Consider the following 18902-nt stretch of genomic DNA (forward strand, 5'->3'; position numbering starts at 1 on the left):
AAGTTCATACACCCTGATCAAGTGGGATTCACCCCAGGGATGCTGGGATGGTTCAACTTATGCAAATCAATCAATGTAATACACTATATCAATAGAGCCAAGGACAAAAATCATATGATCATCTCCATAAACACAGAAAAAGCATTTGACCAAATCCAACATGCATTTATGATAAAAACCCTAAAAAAAATTTGGAATAGATGGTCTCTACCTCAAACTGATAAAAGCCATCTATGAAAAACCAACAGCCAGTATCATACTAAATGATCAAAAACTGAAATCCTTCAGGGCTGGGGATTTAGCTCAGTGGTTCCACCTGCCTCACAAGCACAAGGACCCAAGTTCGATCCCCGGACACACTAAAATCAGGAACAAGACAAGGATGGCCACTATCACCACTCTTGTTCAATATAAGTCTTAGAAACATTAGCCATGGCAATTAGACAAGAGAAAGAAATAAAAGGAATAAAGATAGGTAATGAAGAAGTCAAATTGTCATTATTTGCAGATGACATGATACTCTATATAGAAGACCCCAAGAACTCCACCAAAAGTCTTCTAGACTTAATAACCAAATTCAGTCAAGTAGCTGGTTACAAGATCAACACACAAAAATGAATAGCTTTCCTCTACACCAATGACAGACTCACTGAGAGAGAAATAGGGCAAATAATTCCTTTCAAAATAGCATCCAAAAAACTGAAATACCTGGGAATCATCCTAACAAAAGAAATCAAAGACCTCTTCTCTGAAAACTATAGCACTCTGAAAAGAAAGATGGAAGATGATATCAGAAAATGGACAGACATCCCCTGCTCCTGGGTAGGAAGTATCAATATAGAGAAAATGGCCATACTTCCAAAACTGCTATATAGATTCAATGCAATTCCAGCTGAGATCCCAGCAGCATACTTCATGCACCTTGAGAAAACAATCCAAAAATTCTTTTGGAACAAGAAGAGACCCAGAATAGCAAAAGCAATTCTACATAACAGAGACATGGCAGGGGGTATCACAATCCCCAACTTGCAACTATACTACAAACCATTGTGATAATAACACAATGCTACTGGCAAAGAAACAGACCTGAGGACCAGTGGAACAGAGTAGAAGATGCAGAAACAACGCCAGAAACACTCAGCCATCTCATCTTCGATAAAGCAGTAAAACACCCTCACTGGAGGAAAGATAGCCTCTTTAATAAGTGGTGCTGGAAAAATTGGGTTTCAATTTGCCAAAGATTAAAACTAAACCTGTATCTCTCACCATGTACTAAACTAAAATCTAAATTGATTAAATATCTAAATATTAAAATAGAAACACTGAACCAGCTGGAACAGAGGTTAGGTAGAACTCTTGAACACACTGGTGCAGGAAAAGATTTTATGAACAAAACCTCAGTTGCCCATGAACTAGCACAAACAATGAACAAGTGGGATCTCTTCTAATTAAAAAGCTTCTGTAGGGCCAGGGATTTAGCTCAGTGGTTTCACTGCCTGCTGCGCAAGCGCAAGGACCCAAGTTCGATCCCTGGTACCAAAAAAATAAAATAAAAGCTTCTGCACAGCAAAAGAAACCACCAAGAGGGTGAAGAGATAACCCACAATGTGGGAAACAATCTTCACTTGCTATTCCTCAGACAAAGGTCTACTATCTTGAATCTATAAAGAATTTAAAAAGATCAGACCTCCCAAATTTAAAGATCCAATCCGAAAATGGGCATCTGCAATGAACAGATATTTCTCAGACAAAGAAGTAGAAATAGCAAATAAATACATGAAAAAATGTTCAACATCACTGGTCATTCAAGAGATGCAAATGAAAACAATGCTGAGATTCCACTTCACTCCAGAAAGAATAGCTGCTATCATGAAATCAACCAATAACAAATGCTGGCGGGGCTGTGGGAAAAGAGGAACCCTGCTCCACTGCTGGTGGGAGTGTAGACTGGTGCAACCACTGTGGAAATCAGTATGGAGATACCTCAAAGAACTAGGACTGGAAGTCCCATTTGACCCTGCTATTTCACTGCTGGGGATCTCCCCCAAAGAATTAAAAGAATCATACCACAGTGATATATGTGCACCCATGTTCATAGCAGCACAATTTGTGATAGCTAAAACTTGGAAACAGCCCAAATGCCCATCAACTGGAGACTGGATAAAGAAACTGTGGGGTTTTTTATAAAATGGAGTACTACTCAACCATAAAAAATGAGAAATTGGAGACATTAATTGCTAAATGAATGCACATTGAGGCAATACTCTAAAGTGAAATAAATAAGACACATGTAAATACTGAATAGTTTCTCTAGGGTGAGAAACTGAAAGTATAAATAAGGACTAAAAGGTACATAGATAATGTGAAATAGGAAGAAAAGGGGCAAAGGGGAAGGGGAAGTGAGGGGTAGGGGAAAGCAAAGAAGGGAATGGAACTAACAGGAAAAAATGAAAATAAAGCCTTTGTAAGTAGGGATGGAGGGGTTGAAGGGAGGGTAGTGGAAGGGGGAAAAATAAGAACCAAGAGAGATTATGTAAAGGTGCAAATTTCCAATGATGAATGTCATTATATTGTATACCTAAAATGTACCAATGATTAGAATGAATAATCGATAATGCAAAATAGGAAGAAAAGGTCCAAAGGGGTAGGGGTAGTGGGAGGGGGAGGGGAAAGGAAAGAAGGGAAAGGAAAAATTATGAGAAATGGAAAAGATGGAAACAGTCTTTATAAATAGGGAAGGGTGGAGGAGGTGAAGGGAGGGCAGGGCATAGGGAAAAATAAGAACAAAGATACATCATGTAAAGGTATAACTTCCCAGTGAGAAATGTAAGTGTATTATATACCAAAAAATGTACCAATAAAAGAATTTAATATATATGTATAAAATCATATATAACCCTTATGCTATTAAACTTTAACCCATTTTTCGTGGAAGACCCAAAAGAACCAGAAGTTTACAAGGGCAAAACTAAAGAAAAATGAAAATTGACCTGAGCTTTAAAAACTTTGGCAAAGCAGTTGTGGGTACCTTAATCAGATTAAACAGTCAAACAAGAAACAAAGAACACACAAAAAAATTGTTGTTATTATTATTATTATTATTATTATTTGGTTTTTTGAGACAGGTTCTCGCTTTGTAGTTCACACTGCAAAACAATTCCTTTTAAATTACAGTAAGCTCTTAGATGTATTGGCCATGCTGGACTATAATTATTTGTTATTGTTCTAGGTGTATAACTATTTATAAATAGACTACTTAGAACATTTTAATGGGTGAGCAATTAGTGTTTTATTTTTGGTGAATCCTAAGAGAGATTGTGAACTTGTAATAAATTAACGCCAACCAGAAAGGGTAAGAGAAAACCTTTTACATTGTGAAACCACTGGCTGTTTAAAAAAGGACTAGACTGATGGTTTATCTTAACTATCGAGTACCTGTCACCACAGTGCAGTCCTCTCAGGGCCCTCTGCACTAGAGCTATTTCAGCAAACTGCTCCTCTGACATCTATACCCCATCTTCAAATTCTGGTCTCATGGTATTTCATACAACTGTGAAGTGTTTTACACACACATCAAAGAGATCATTGTCATTTTTTCTTTTGTTTATTCAAAATAAGCCAACCAACATAAGCAAGTTAAGCCTTTGATTTGCAAAGGAAAGGTAACTCTTAGATAAGTCCCAATACCACAATCTACAAATACAGAGGAAGAATAGAATTGGGGTTGGGGCGATAGAAATGGGGAAGGGAAAAAAATAAAGAAATATAATTCACTTTTGACATTAAGTCAATACTTGTTGTTTCCAAAGAACAAGAGGAAGTCATGTTTGTTATGTAAAATGAACTGTGGCCAGAAAATTTCATTTTTATTGAATTTCTATTATGTGGCACAAACAGTGCTAAATCCTGAGTGTAGGGTGATGAATGTACTTACATGGAGTCTTGCTCTGAATGAACGCACTGTCTAATGGTAGAGAGACAAGGGATGAAACTACACCAAGGTGTTCAGAGGCAGGGAGGGGAACGGTTTATGCAGGAGTTTAGAGAAGGGACAGGTCACACTGGCTTCTCAAAAAAATATGCCTAATGAGAGCCCACAGGAATGAGACAAGTTATCCAGGTGAGGACAAACTGGATAGGAAGAACATTCCAGATAAAAGCAAAAATGCAAAGGTCATGGCAAAGACCTAAAGAAAAACAAAAGAGGAGAGATGAGGGGAGGGGAAAGGAAGTGGATTCTGTTTCAGATACAGAGTCTGAGGCACTCAATGAAGGTATTTAACATGAAGCCAGATATGTGGGGCTGGATTTTAGGGATGACCTGGGATGGAGGTATAGATGTGAGTGACAGGAAGTGATGGTTGAAAAATGTGAGAGTTGATCAAACCAGTTGTGAGGAAATACAGAATGAGAATAACATTTCAGAATGGGACTCCAAAACAACAACCAAAAAAATTAAGGGATGAACAAAGGGAAATGAAGACCAAAAGGAAAGAAAATAAATAGAGAGGTCAAGAGCAGACAGACACAAGAAAGTCTGGAATGTGGAAAACCAAGACTGAAATCAAAGTGTGTTTGTGTAGATAAGATTGAGATTAAAACATCTAACAATAGCAGAGGAAACCATATCACTTTGTGAAGAAACAACTTTTCTTCTTTGTCGAGATAATTTCAGTGACTTATCGTGAGATATTTGGTCTGGCAGTATATTAGGCTATGTGTCTTTGAAAGATTTATTTCTTAGACACTGATACGCATACCCAAAGTATCTGAAAAATGATTTTGCCACATCTTCCAACAGCACCAGCCCAGATGGAACCAAAGGGAGGGGTGGGGTGGCTCGAGAGGGTACATTGAAGACTCACGGAGGTGCATGGACCAGAGCTTTTCCAGGACAGAGAGCATAATATCAGCCCAGACACTCCACCCCCGCATCGGGCTCAGCAGTGGGCCGCTCCTGTTGCCAGGCTCTGGACCAAACCCGGAACATTCTAGGCCAGTACTCAGTGGCTGAGGCAACTGCCCAGGCAACCATGTGCCATGGAGTGGTCAGCCATTGCAGGTCTTTTGACCCTTCTCTTACTTGTGTGGAGGACTTTTTGCTCCATTCGAAGCCAAGCCGGCTTGCAGTGAGGAGAGAAAAACAGCTTGGTCTCCAGCTTGCAGGACTCATTCAGGAAAAATGCCAACTCTTGGACAAACTCAACTGAGTTGAAAAGGAGGACAAAGCCTTAGAGGCAGCTCTCAAGGACCCCCACCTGGAAGAGGAAGCCAGGGAAGCACAACGTTGGGACGCAGCCTACAAGAAGGTGGCTGGGGACAGAGCCAGACTTCAAGAGGAGATAAGGTTTCTCTTCCAAGAGCTCAAAGAAGAGCACTCACGACGTTTTCAATACCAGCAATTCAGGTTGGCAGAGCTTTCCAAAAGGATCCGGTCCCGAGCAGAGGAATCCAAATCACTCACATCAGAAGTAGCTGAAACTAAGGTTGCACTGTTGAACATCAGCAAAGAACGTCTGCAGGGAGCAATGACAGATGCTCTGAGGGAAAACACTCAACTCCAGAAAGACCAGACACAGCTTTTCCAGGAAGCTCAAGGGTGGAAAGAGAAGGTGAGTGAACTCACCTTACAGATGACCATGCTCCAAGACTCCCAGGCTCAACCAGAACAACTGTTCTGGGAGAAAGGGAAACACATCAAGGCTCTGACTGAGCACCTGCTCATCACCACAAAAGGCTGGGTTCCCAGGCACCTAGAAGACATCACACACACTGGAAACTGGCAGCAGGAAATGAGGAGTCAACTGGAAAATGGTCCTGGCTTAGGTCACTGGCCAAAAAGAGCTTTGGAGAAACTGGTCTATGGTTCTCAGTTAAAGGCTTCCCTAAACACCATGGAAGAACAAAGAAATCAACTTCACTCTCAACTCCTGGAGGCTGAGAAAACTGAAGAACTGGCGGAGTCTCTGCAACATCTCCAGATTCAGCGAGCATCTTGGCAGTCAGCAAACACACAGCTGGAAAGGGAGTGCCAGAAGCTTCAGCAAAAGCTTACAGTGAGGACCCAAGTTTATAAACAAACAGTCCTGAGCTGCCACAGGGAACTGAGAGTGCAGGCGAAATCCTGGGCAGAACAAGAGCAGAAACTATCCACCCTGCAGGAGATGGACCAGGCTGCTGAAGACCTCAACACCTACAGAAAGCGAGCCCAAGATCTAGAGGAGGAATGGGAGAGGACCATCCATTTCTACCAACAGCAGCTCACCTCGCTGCAGAGAGAGGCCCTTGAGAACTGGGCAGCAGCTCGCATGGCTGAGAGAGAGCGCCAGGATTTAAGAAGAGCCAATGCTCGCACCAGACAACACCTCAGTGCAACAGAGCTGAAAGCTCCCCTTTTGGGCAAAGATCCTGCCACACTCAATGTCACAAAGAGTGCATCTGCTCACAGGGTCCCTCCCCTAGGGGTCGCCCTAAGTCTGCAAAGAGATCTATCTGTTCACCCTCTTCAGACTCTGTGGGAGGAGCCACCGGTAAGCTCAGCTTAGACTCCAACAGGACCAGGAAGCCCATCCAGAGCCTCTCACCTGGGCCTCATTCAGCTCTGCCTGCCCAAAGCCAGGCCTCGGCACAGTCTTTTATTCCTCCTGCTCTTCCTCCAGGTGGAGCTCCATCGTTTCTAAGACCCCCAGTGGCCCAGGTCCCGAGAGGTCCCGCTGCTCCTCCTCTGCCACCTCCAGGAAACAAGGACAAAGCATGTGCACATCACTGGCCCCTCAGGTATCTCCCTGACCCACGGCCAGCATTCCCAGTGACAAAGGTCTATTCCCCACGGCCTATTCCTCAGTCTCTTCCCCCAGGAGCTGAGGTTTCCCCAACCCCCACAAGCTGAAAGCAGGAGCCCCTCTGGGATCCACTCAGATTCCCAAGGAGCCTGATACTCAACACCCAGCCCCACAACAGGAAGCTGGGCCATGGCTTTGCTCTCCCTTCAGAGTCATTCCCACAGTCTCCCTCACTTTCTGCACTTGTGCTCTTTCTCAAGCATAGTATTTAATAAATAAAGAGAATTTAAATATAAAAAACTGTAGATGCTCAGAGCCTAAGTCTATATGAATTAGAAGTAAATAAAAAGGAATACAGTGTACATTTTCCCGAGTACAGAGTGACAAGCAGAGTTCCCAGAACCACAATGGTCATTTCCCTTTGGTGGTCCCTATCATAACATTCCCTTTATCAATGGGTCTTAAGGAACATCTCACCTAAAAAACAAGAAGTAGGGTGAAGAAAATCCAATAAACTTCTGCCTGAGCACACTGGACTTTTCTCCAGTTGGTTTTCAGGCCTCCAGGAAATATCCCCAGGTAAAAGCTGCCACACAGACTGTGGGAAGAAATGGCAGACACTGTCTGTGGCTGATTGCTTCTCAGTCCTTGAGGATCAGGTGAATCAGAAAGATTAAGGTGACAAAGTAGATTGTGAGAGACATGAGATGTAAGAATCACCATCAGTAGATATGTTGCTTTTTTTTTCTTACTACGGGGATGTCGTCAGCTTTCCATAAGAGTAACTAACATACAATACCTAAGCTTAGAAAACGAAGCTTACCCATTACTTAAATGTCATTTATGACTATTTGCACACTGTACTGATAAACAGATCAGTTTAAAATATCAGCAAGACAAAAAGGAGAAGATTCATTTACTTTTATAGACTTGGTGTTAGTGTGTTTTTGCTTGACATTCTATAAACATAATAAATGATTACTAGTTTTAACTAGAGACTTACTGGCTAACACACGATGAGATCTAGGACATTTTGAATATGTAACTGTATTCAAATCTTTGAGAAGAATTTCCATTTACAAACAACAAAACAGAAAATACTGTAGACAAAGTGGGAATTTGACAATAGATCAGTAATGTAATAAAATATATTACACCATTGGTAGATGGTTTTCTAAACTCAGTAGCTAAGACAGAATGTGATTGAAATTTAAAAATACTGATTTGGAAACAAATATTTGAAAAGTTACCAAAACTGTGTACCTGTTTAAAAAAGCATGGAATCTGACATCTTCAGCTACAAAATCTGGTACATGACAAGAGGAAAGTACAAAGAAGTAAGAAGGACATGAAAATGAAGATGAGCTAATATCTAAAATTTGTTAGTTCAGAAAAGGAAAGGTAGGAAGTCAGGAACAGGTATGTCCAGGGTTAAGAAGTAAGGACAGGGACTCTGAGATATCAAGTCTCCTAGAAGCCACTCCGAGCACACAGGGGGAAGCGGTGTCTAGATGATCTCAGTGAGCTGGTGGCTCCTGGGGACAACCCTTTCCTCCCAGCATTCTCTTCCATAGGGAAGGGGGGGAGTTGGAGCTGCTAAGGAAACACAGCCAGGTGCAGGGGGAGGACACCTGTCACTCCCACACTCTGGGAGGCTGAGCAGCTCATACTGAGCACTGTATGGCTGGGTGCCAACCAATGAAAAGCAATGGTTGTGAGCAACAAGCATGGCAAGAGATGTGGATTCAGGAGGAACACCGCCTAGGGAATACAGTGACTTGTCACCTGGGAGCGGACACTCCCAAGTGCCTGCCTCTAGGGAGGGCCAGGGAAGAAGGAGTGGGATAGGAGATGGTTATTGTTCAGAAGCCTTCCACAGCAGATTTTTTTCCAAAAGGTACACAGTGATACAAATCATAACTGTGAATTTTTTAACTGCATGATTTTACTAACATCATGGGGATGATTTTCTGACAATGATTCCCTGGCATCATCTTCAAATGTTTGAAACCATCCCTACCTACATTTATTCTACACTAAAAACTGCTGGTATAATTGAGGGCATGATACTCTAAATTCACTGATCCTACTGAAGTCTGAAGGAATAGTGAAAAAAAGTACTCTAGTCACAAAAGTCTTTGTTGTCAAGAGGAATGTTCAAGTAATCATTTAGTACATCATGTATTTAACCTCAGGAACACAATTCTTAGCTAGGCATGGTGGCACAGGCCTATAATCATTCCCACACTCAGGAGGCTAAGGCTAAAGGATCTCCATGAATTTCCATCCAGGCTGGATTACAAAATGATTTTAATGCCAGCCTGAACTAGATAGCAAGACACAACCTCAGAACAAATAAATAAATAATTAAATAATTATATCAATAAAATACAATGAAAAAAGAAGTACTTCTACATATCTCGTGTTTTGGTTAGCTGAGACTACGATGTAATTCTTAATAATTCAATTCTAGTCCTCTCAACACTCAACTTCCACCCATCGAAAATCCTACAGTCACATTCAGGGAGGAAGGTTCAGCTCCACGAGTGATTTGTCAAAGGCTACCGAGCTGGCCACAGAGTCAGAGACCATAGCTTCCCCTGCCCTGTCACATGTTCCCCCGGCCACGACAATGACACTACTGAATTCCACTGGATTCCTCCTAACATAGAGTCTCATGCACTGCACTCAGGACTTTGGTCATGGTAGCCAGGCTCAGCAAATCAGTGACACACAGTGAGTCCTGTCCTGCCTGAATGATTCCAATCTCATGCCCTGGGTTTCAAAGCCAGGATGAAAGTGAACTGCCAGAGCCACTGCCTCCTACACAGCTGGGAGAGAGGCTGACAGCACTGGGTCCCCTCTTAGGAGAGAAGCAGCCCTGCCCCAGAGGAAGGCAGGGATCCCTGTGGGAGTCTCAAGTGATCACTGTGATCGTCCTGGCTGCAGAAACACCAGGAATGGGCAGAGCATCTGGCTGAAAGAAGAAAGGGGACAAGGGGGTGACAGTGTGGGTATGGCCATGAGACCCCGACAGTTCAGGTGCTCAAAAGGCAGTGACACCACAGTCAATGTCACAAAACGCTCAGTTTGGGGCTAGGGCAGAAAGATAGCCACACCCTTACCCTCCAAGGGAAGCACAGCTTTGAGGTTTCCCTGCAGCTGAAACAGAATGACCACCAGCTTCTTTGTTCCTCCATGTTTCTTACTATCCCCAAAGTGAAAGATACAGGGACTCAATAACAGACAACCTGATCGAGGTGGGTAAACATTTAAAGAGATGTCAGGTGAAGATTTGAAATACATGAAGGGCCGCAAAGCACACAGACAGCTTGGTATACTGTGCTGCTCATCATAGAAAAACAATCAAATTTAGCGCCCCACCCCAACCCCCACCCCCATTCTGCTGTCTAAGGCAGAGTCAAATGAGGAAATGCTGACCCTTCTCATCTCATCACTATTCCACACAGGGGGCTCCCCTCCCTGCCCTGGACAGTCTGTGCCCCCACGCTCCCATCTCCATTGCTGCCTGACCTCGCCATCTCCTCCTTACCTGAGACTCACGTGGCCTATGCCTAAGGCTCTGCCCGCTTCTCCTCTCCTCTGTGTCCTCTTTCCTGGAGAGGTGTCTGCTCCAGTGGCTTCCAATCTTTTCATTAACCCTGAACTCCTAATCTCTCCCCCTCTCTCCTGAGTTCAAGTCCTAGTGGGGACTGATTTGACACAGTAGGACAAGACCCTTGTGGTGTCGTGAGAGGTATATTAAGACCCCAAATCAATTCTCCACTCCTCCCAGCCTATTGTCTATTCCACTGTCAGAGAATCACTGCTTCCACTTACATTACTGCTTCTTATTATGTTCAATTGAATGGAATGACCATTTCTTTGGCGCCTGGCTCTGTGGCAAAGACACACAGAGGAAAGCTTTTCCCTTCACGGTGAAGACTGGTCTGTCCTGCAGGTTACCCTGGCCACTCAGGGAGGAGAAGAAATCTACCACAGGACCAGGGACCCACTTTGGAAGAATTTTCCATATCAACATGGTGTGCTGCCTCACATTTGTCATCCCGACACTTGGAGGCTGAGGTAGGAGGGTCAAAGCTTGGCTGCATAGGGAGACCCTGTCTCAGAAAAAATCAAAAAAGAATAGTCTATTTCAGAGGAGAGGTTAGCCCCTATGTTTGACAAGTGACAATGGACTGTGATATTAGGCCTGTCTATATAGTGGGTGAAAGAAAGTAACTTCCCAAGGGTCCAAATGACTTCCAGAAATCTGGTAAACCGCCTAAAAACACAGGACAGTTAGACCCACTTACTTGTTGAAATACACCTCACCCCTGTTCTTTGTTCACTGGCATCTGATGGCCCCAGCAGAAAGTCTGTCAGAATTTAGAGCAAGTTGTTTTCCATAGCTAGATCTCAGAACACTTCTCTGAATGAATAAAATACACCAAAGTCAGAAACTGACACAAAAATTAAATGTTCAGGAGGAATAAACAGGCTGTGTTTGTGGCCATACATGGACATTGGCAGATAATCACCAAGACCAGAACCCAGGGGCCCCCTTTCCTTTCTAGAGATTAAACTTGGACAGGCCATGGCCTCCCTTCCCTCTCTGTCCCCTGGCATGGACAGGGATCCCTGCCCTCTCCCACGGTTCCCCAGCTTGGAAAGAGGTTGCTGCCCAGACCTGTCTGCTCTTCCCCAGCCACCTGCCCCTCCAAGTGGCTGCTTCCTGGTGCATCTCCCCTTGCAGGTGCTCTCCCACTTCCCTCTGCTGCTCAGCCTCAGGGAAAGTGGGTCCTCCTCAGGAGCCAAAGGCAGCCAGAATCCCCCTGTCAGGTGATCAGCCCTGCCACATCCCTCCCCACTCCAAAGCCAGATGCAAGGCAGACCTAAATACCTAGGAATGACCTGTACATTTTCTGGAAAGGTTCTCTCCAACTAAACATCATGACATAAAAATCAAGAGTGCTGGACATAATTGGCAATACTGTAGTGAGAACAATGTAGCCTATACAAACTTCAGGAAGAACCCACCTATGTACAGGATTAACAACTCGAGTAAAAGCCAACGCTACAAAAATTTTAGAAGTCACAAAAGAAAATATTCTGTGAATGAGGGAATAATTAATCAGGAACACAAAATATGTGATACATTCAACGAATCATAATTAAGAATGTCTATTATACCAAAGAGTAACTGAGTCACGGGAGAATTTGGGCCAATTGTTGAATAGGAAACTATAGCAGTCCATGTGCATGAGCCTGAGCACACAGCCAGGTGAGCAGGACAGAACCAGGGTCTGCTCCTGTCAGTGGACACCTCTGCCATTCCCTCCCTTCTCCTTCCCTTCCCTTCCCTTGCGTGGACCTTAGCGGCCACCATCCCTGTGCATTCGCAGTGTCTCAAGGGAGCAAGTCATGGCCCCCTACCTGGTGCCCAAGCTTGCCCCTAGCTGATGGCATCCACCATGTGGGAGGTCCTCCCACGAGGTGAGGCAGTGTCTTGTGGGCTCCCCCAAGGAAGGCTCATACCCTGGGCTTGTTCCCCTTCCCTCCACTTGGCCCTGGTTCCTCCCCACTTTGCTCAGCAGCACCTCCAGCTGTGACCCAGGCTGGGGGCCTTAGGTCAGGGAGACTCAGCTGCTGACCCTCCCCCGCCCATCCTGGCCAGTCCCTGCCCTGCCTCTTGCTCTCACCCTGTCAGGCTCTTGACCCAACTCACCTTTAGCTAAACCAGAGTTGTTTTTTTATGGACCCAGCGGGCAGTAACGGTTAAAAAAAAGAAGAAGAAGAAGACAAAGGAAAAAGTAAACTGAGCTCTACAAAAACTAAAAGCAACTGCCCTTTAGGAAAGCACCATAGAGGACAGGAAAGGGCCCAGGACAGACAGGTGAACAGACTGAGAATGCCATCAAATCTCAGCAACTGAAACTTTGAGTCCAATTTTTGATAGAAGGGTAAAATGCCACACTCACACTAGAAAACTTCGGCAGTTAAATATTCATCTACCCCTTCAAACAGCAATTCCACACTTATATTATCTACCCAAAATATTTGCCATAATTTGTTTTTCTAGTGCTAGGGAGCAAACCCAGGGCTTTGTGCATGCTGGGCCAGTGCTCTACCACCGAGCCACACTCTAGACCCTTACCCCAATCTTACAATTGCTGCTTTGCTATTTCCTAACAATGGGAGATGTCCTAGAACATTAACCTTATGCCAGTCCGTATTTTTGTTCAGTTTTTTTATTTGTTTGTTTGTTTGTTTGTTTTTGGAGACAGGTCTTCCTATTACTTCTGGCTGGCTTTGAACTCAGCATATAGCACAGGCTGGCCTTAAACTCCAGGCAATCCCCTTGACTCAGCCTCCTGAGTGCTGTCATTACAGGCTTGCACCACGATGCGAGGCATTTATTCAAAAATATAGCAAATGTCATTTCTAACGTTTCAAAATGGAGCATTCCAACTCTGAAATGTGAAGAAACTTCAAGTATTGGGACAGATAGGGGGACACAATGACTAAATGGAAAATTGGTTATTACTCTGCTTTTACAAGAAACCAACTGAAGATGGGTTCTAATTCTGGCTTTCCAAAAGAAAATCACCGAGATGACTTCCCTGAGTACTTCCAGATCGCAACTATTAGGGACAATTCAGCTGATTTCCACCATTCAGGAATTCCCAAGAAACAAAGCAAAAGAACTACTGGGGAAGAGCTGCAGGCTGATTCTGAGTTCAGAAGGTACAAACAAAGGAAATACTCAGAGAGCATGGCTGAAAAACACTATCTACCGTGGTTCCCTCGATTTCTACTACCATTTCCAGGCTACTTTGCTGTTCTACTCTGTGTAATTAGGATTTTCATTCATTTCCCCATTTGGAGATTATTGTTTTTACTATGATTACACATCTTTTAGAGACAAATTCCCCGATTCCACAATTAAAATGCATGTATTCAATGAAGGGAAGTTGACCATGTGAAAACAGATTTTCCCTTTAATATTTCGAGTTAGACTATAGCAGAGCAAACTCTGCTCCTACAATATTTTCCGTGTTTCTATTTCATTTTATGCCAGTGGAAGGTTGACCTTAAATTCACTGAGGCCTACTTTCTATGATGGAGGGGGAAAAAAAGACTTTGCATTTAGCCTTCTGTTTCAAAACTACTTCACATTTATCTTAAAAACCAGGTTTTATTTTTAGAGTGTAGTGAGGACATATAAATGGAAGTCTGCTGGTGGTTCTGTTTCTTACACAGAGTTTTGCAGATCTAGTGGGGTTTTCCACGCCATTCTGAAGGCAGCAGCTCCTGTCCTCCCCGCAGGCCCCACCCCTCCGCTTCTGGTCCTGGGTCCCCAGAGAGGGCAGAGTTAAAGTCAAGGAGGTAAGGCCAGGGCTATGTAGCACCCCGCTGACCAGCACCTTGGTCCTCCACCTACTACGTGAGCCTGGTCCTGGCTCCCCATGTGTGATGGCCACGAGGCTACAAAGCTTCCACCTGGCCTGGAGCGCACCTCTGTGCCACATGCGTGGAGTGAGCATGGGGTGAGCTTGCACTGTGTGGGGCCAGTCGGGTGCAGGTTACGGTAAGAATGCATGAGGATCAGAGGCCAAGTGCATGGGTCGTGGGTTGTGCACCGTTGCATGGTATCTGCAGGGTGTGGGGGCTGCACCCCATAGACGAGCTCTCCAACTGGGGTCCACAGGGTTCACCCAGCCTAGTTCTGCTGAAAGCAACCAGCTCACCCCTCTCCCACAGCCTGTGCACCTACACTTGCTCTTTTGGGTCTCAGCCTCTGGGTCTTTGCTTTTCCCTCCAGGGCTCCGCTGGCTGAGGCATTGAACACACCCGTGTTCCCCTTGCCCAAGCAGACCAGGCGCCCTCCTGCTTTCCTTTCCAAGAGAGACCTCATGTTGATAGTAGAACTCGTGGAGAACTGGAGAGCTTCCTGTGTGGGCCTTCACAGAGGCGATCCAGCACTTGTGTGACTTCCTCTACCTCGAGCCTGGAAGATGGCAGTGTGAGGGCCAGGGCTACAAGGTGGACAGGGTGGCTCAGCTGGGTGTCAGGGAGATGTGTTTTCAGTGCCATAAAAACCAGGGAGTGAGTGACTTCCTCCTAACCTCTCTGGGAAATCTGAGCAGTAGGTCCTGGGCTTCCAGAAAGAGAGCAGATCCTCCTGTCCTCTCTCCACTGCGCGAGTAGCACCCCACCTCCAAACTCTGCTCAAAATGTACTGTTCCCCAGGGGTTTGGAGGTAGCTTTATTTCTTGGGACCCTCTGGTTAGCCCAGTGACCCCCTGGCTATTACCCACACCAGGCCTTGCCTCTCCCCTTATCCCGCTGGATTTATCCTTTCCCTTTGTCCTGACAGGTAATTCTGACCACTCTTGCAGGGTCAGCTTCCACCAAGGCTGGACTCACAGGCTGCTCTGCTTCAGCAAGAGGGCTTTGGTTTGCACACTGGGCACCCAAAGCCAGAACAAGATGGGAAGTGCAGTTGGTCACAGTGCAGATCAGGGTGACCCTTAAGTGTTTCTAGGCTCCTAACAGGTCCTGTTATTAAGAGAGGTGTGACTTGGCTTCTGCCCTGAGCACTTACTGTTCTGCCGCCTCCTGTAGTAACACCTGGCAGATCTTCCCATCTTCAGGCTGCTTAAAGAGGAAGAAGGGGAAGCTCTTGGGAAAATAAAAATTACACTACTGCCTCTGGCATCTTCCCAGAACACAAGGAAAGTAAGTTAGGAAGCGCCATGACTGCCTTCCTCTATGGAAATGCTTTCAGACACATGAAAGTCACAGTCCTGGTCAATTAAAGTGCTTTTCAGTGGAACTCAGTCAATTTTATCATGCCCCTCTCCTACCTGCACCTTTGTCCCATTTTGACCCCTGACTTTCTCAGTGAGAGAGTAGATGAAGCAAAATTTGTAAAAAATTGCAATTTCTAGATCAGCTGCATAATGTATGTGTACTATATTTTAGTTCTCTGATGGGTAAACATTTAGATTTCTATTTTAACTTTTTGAAATATAGTTATGAAGAGCATTTTAGTATGTTACATTGTATACTTGTGTGCCTGTTATTAACGCATAGGGTCCTGAAGTGTAAATTCCTGGCAAAAAGGTATAAGCTCTTTGTGTTTGAAGTGCTAGGGGTTGAACCCAAGTCTAGATCTGGCAAAGTGTTCTACCACTGAAGCACAGAGTGATGTCTCAGAAGAGGGCCAGGCGCCACCGCTACTTCTGGTGCCAGGACAACTTGGAGAAGTGGGAGCTGCACTGCAAGTCCTCTGCCCTGGGGACCGGCTCTCCGCTGCCTGCTTCCATGGCCGACAGCCCAGGCCCGAAGTCCACTGTGCCGCTGCCTTGGACCTCAGTGGCCAGTGGGCAGAGCCAACGGCAGCCATCTCCATGCCCTCCATCTCCAGCACCTGCAGGGATCCTGCTGCACCCAGCTCGGCTGCCATGGCTGCCACTGCACCCTCCATCTTGCACCACCTTTCAGGCTAAATTTTTCACTCTTTGAGCATGAACAAACTTGAAAATGTGGAAAGAATCAGAAGAACTGGTGAATTAATGAAAAGTCATGAGTATTATATGTATACGTATGCATACATATACTAAAATTGGAATGATAGATTAGCATGCGTGAAAATGGCTAGTTCAAATTGAGATAATTCTATTGTAGTGCAAAATAAATGCTATATTTCAATTAGCTCAAAAACGGGAATGTAAAATATGAACGATGTTTATAGTGACTATGTGTTAGAATGATACTATTTGGCTATACTACATTAAATAAGATATTATTAAAAATAATTTAACAGGGGCCAGGGATTTAGCTCAGTGGTTCTGGCTCTAGCCTGGCAAGCGCAAGGTCCTGAGTTCGATCCCCGGTACTAAAATAATAATAATAATGATGATGATGATGATGATGATGATGATGATGATGATGATGATTTTATATTAGCTTGGCATGGGAGTGCAAGCCTGAAATCCCAATATTGAAAGGCTGAGGTGAGAGGATCACAAATGCAAGCCAGCCTGGGCAACTTAGTGAGACTTCTGTTTCAAAAAAAGGGCCAGGAGTGCAGCTTAGTGCAAAGGCCCTGGGTTCAATCTTTAGTACTACAAAACAAACAAACAAGCACACTTTAATCTTTCAGAGATGTTTCATGAGTTGCTGACAAGGAACAAAGAAGGGTTTTTCTACCATGACAAAAAAAGGCATACATACGAAGTAGGGGTCAGGGAAACACCCTTAACTAAAATGTAGCAAGGTCATCTAAACCTCCTGATGAAGCAAGGCCCTGGCTACTTAAATGTTATTAAAGGCCGAAGAAAGCTAGATTCATGGATTTAAATTATTAAAATTCAACTATATGGCAAAATTAAAGAGTACTTTGGATTTTCTTAAGAGCGGTAGGGCTGGGATTTAGCTTAGTGGTGTGGCACTTGCAGTGCAAGAACAAGGTCCTGAGTTCGATCCCTGTAGGGGGGTGGGGGGACGGGACACTGCAGGCTGGGGATTTAGCTCAGTGGCACTATGCCTGCCTCACAAGCATAACGTCATGAGTTCGATCCCCAGTACAAGAGTAGTATCACTTTATAATTTATGTGATATGTTGAACACAGATAAGAAGATTACAAAACCACTCAGGGAATCCTGAATTGGCAGTCACCTAATTATAACATGTGAAAGCTTATGGGTGTTTTGCTTTCTTGGTAGAGGGTGACGTAAAAATTTAATAATACTCTTGGGCTGGGGATTTAACTCAGTGGCACTGAGCCTGCCTCACAAGCTCAAGGTCCTGAGTTTGATCCCCAGTACCAAAAAAAAAATTCATAACACTCTGCTCTTTTAAATCCTTTTTTTGCCTTGAATTCTCTTTTGTCTGATATTATTTTCTCATTGTTTCACTTTGTGTTAGTGGTTAACTGGCACCATTCTTTCTCCAAGCTAACTTAAACAGACTGATAAAATCCTGTATTGAGAGCTTAGGTAAAAGGACACTGCCAGATACTATTGGTAAGAATGTAAATTGTTTCACCTTGTTGGAATTTAGATTAAATTGTAATTTATTAAATTATGTAAATATTAAAAATTTTAAATATAGACACCCTTTGATGTAGAAATTCTACTTTTTAAGTATCTTACTAAATCATGCACAGTACTCAACAAATCTATATAAAGATTTTCATTACTCTATTGTTTGTGATCATGAAAAATTTTTACACTGTAGTATCCATATTTTCTAGTTTCTATATTGATGCTTTAATCACTCTTCCTCTTTCCATCACCTCCAGCCCAGGGAGCTGCAGCCCCCAGTTGGCCAAGCCATCATGGAGATTATGAGGGCAGAGTGGGTACTCTCCAGGGTGCTGTGTTATCACCTATGATGTTCACTAGGTTACTGTACTGAATACATCTTGACTTACAGTATTTTCAATTTATGATGGATTTTGGGGGGTGTAAGCCCAACAAAATGGAGGAACATCTTTACCAAATTGGACAAAGACTAGTAAATTGTGAAAACAGGACCAGACAGAGGGGCTTGGACCAGGGTGGGCAGTTGAGTGGAGAAGGGACGAGGGAGATGAGGGTTAGTTGAATAAGGCATATTTGTATGGAATTCTCACTCTGACTTCCTATCCTCAGTAAGAACATCGCTCTTCCTCTGGTATAGGGAGAACACCTCCCATGTGGAGTTTTTCTCTCCTGCATTCAGGAACAGAACAGGGAGGGCCAGAGCAACGTTTTTGTACCTGCTGTTTTTTAAAAAAGTGTCTTAGATGTAATGAATCCTTATCACAAAGTGGTGCATTTTGGGCCATGTTCTGAACTTCTTTTGAACACAGTTGGAGTTCAGGAGAAAAGAGAATGTAGAAAAACAAATCTTACCTATCTCAGCATTTTCTAAAACTGAATCAAACACATGCATTTGATACTTCCAAAGCACAACAAATCTCAAGCAGGCAAAATAAAAGCAAACCTCTATCTAGTCACACCATAGTAAAACTACACAACACAAGTATCTAGGAGTCTTCCAGAGACTAGGATTCCTTCTATCCCTTTCCTGCTGATAAGCCCTCCATGGCTTGGCAACTCTCCACT

At 43.9% G+C, this 18902-nt stretch overlaps 1 protein-coding gene across 1 annotated transcript; it reads left to right on the plus strand.

Moving 5' to 3' along the window:
• The first annotated feature begins 4828 nt into the window (after positions 1-4828).
• LOC147827135 (cTAGE family member 2-like) lies at positions 4829-7049 on the plus strand. Its single transcript, XM_087215842.1, has one exon. The coding sequence runs from the start codon at positions 5529-5531 to the stop codon at positions 6543-6545; it is 1017 nt and encodes a 338-aa protein (XP_087071968.1). The 5' UTR covers positions 4829-5528; the 3' UTR covers positions 6546-7049.
• The last annotated feature ends 11853 nt before the right edge of the window (positions 7050-18902 follow it).

This window comes from Heterocephalus glaber, unplaced genomic scaffold (genome assembly GCF_053883595.1).
Source record: "Heterocephalus glaber isolate CG9 unplaced genomic scaffold, H.glaber_assembly_v1.0 deba00001454, whole genome shotgun sequence".
Lineage (NCBI taxonomy): Eukaryota > Metazoa > Chordata > Mammalia > Rodentia > Bathyergidae > Heterocephalus > Heterocephalus glaber.

What these genes read in the sequence shown, in the direction of transcription:
- LOC147827135 (XM_087215842.1), top strand. Translation starts at nt 5,529, where the DNA reads ATGACAGATGCTCTGAGGGAAAACACTCAACTCCAGAAAGACCAGACA.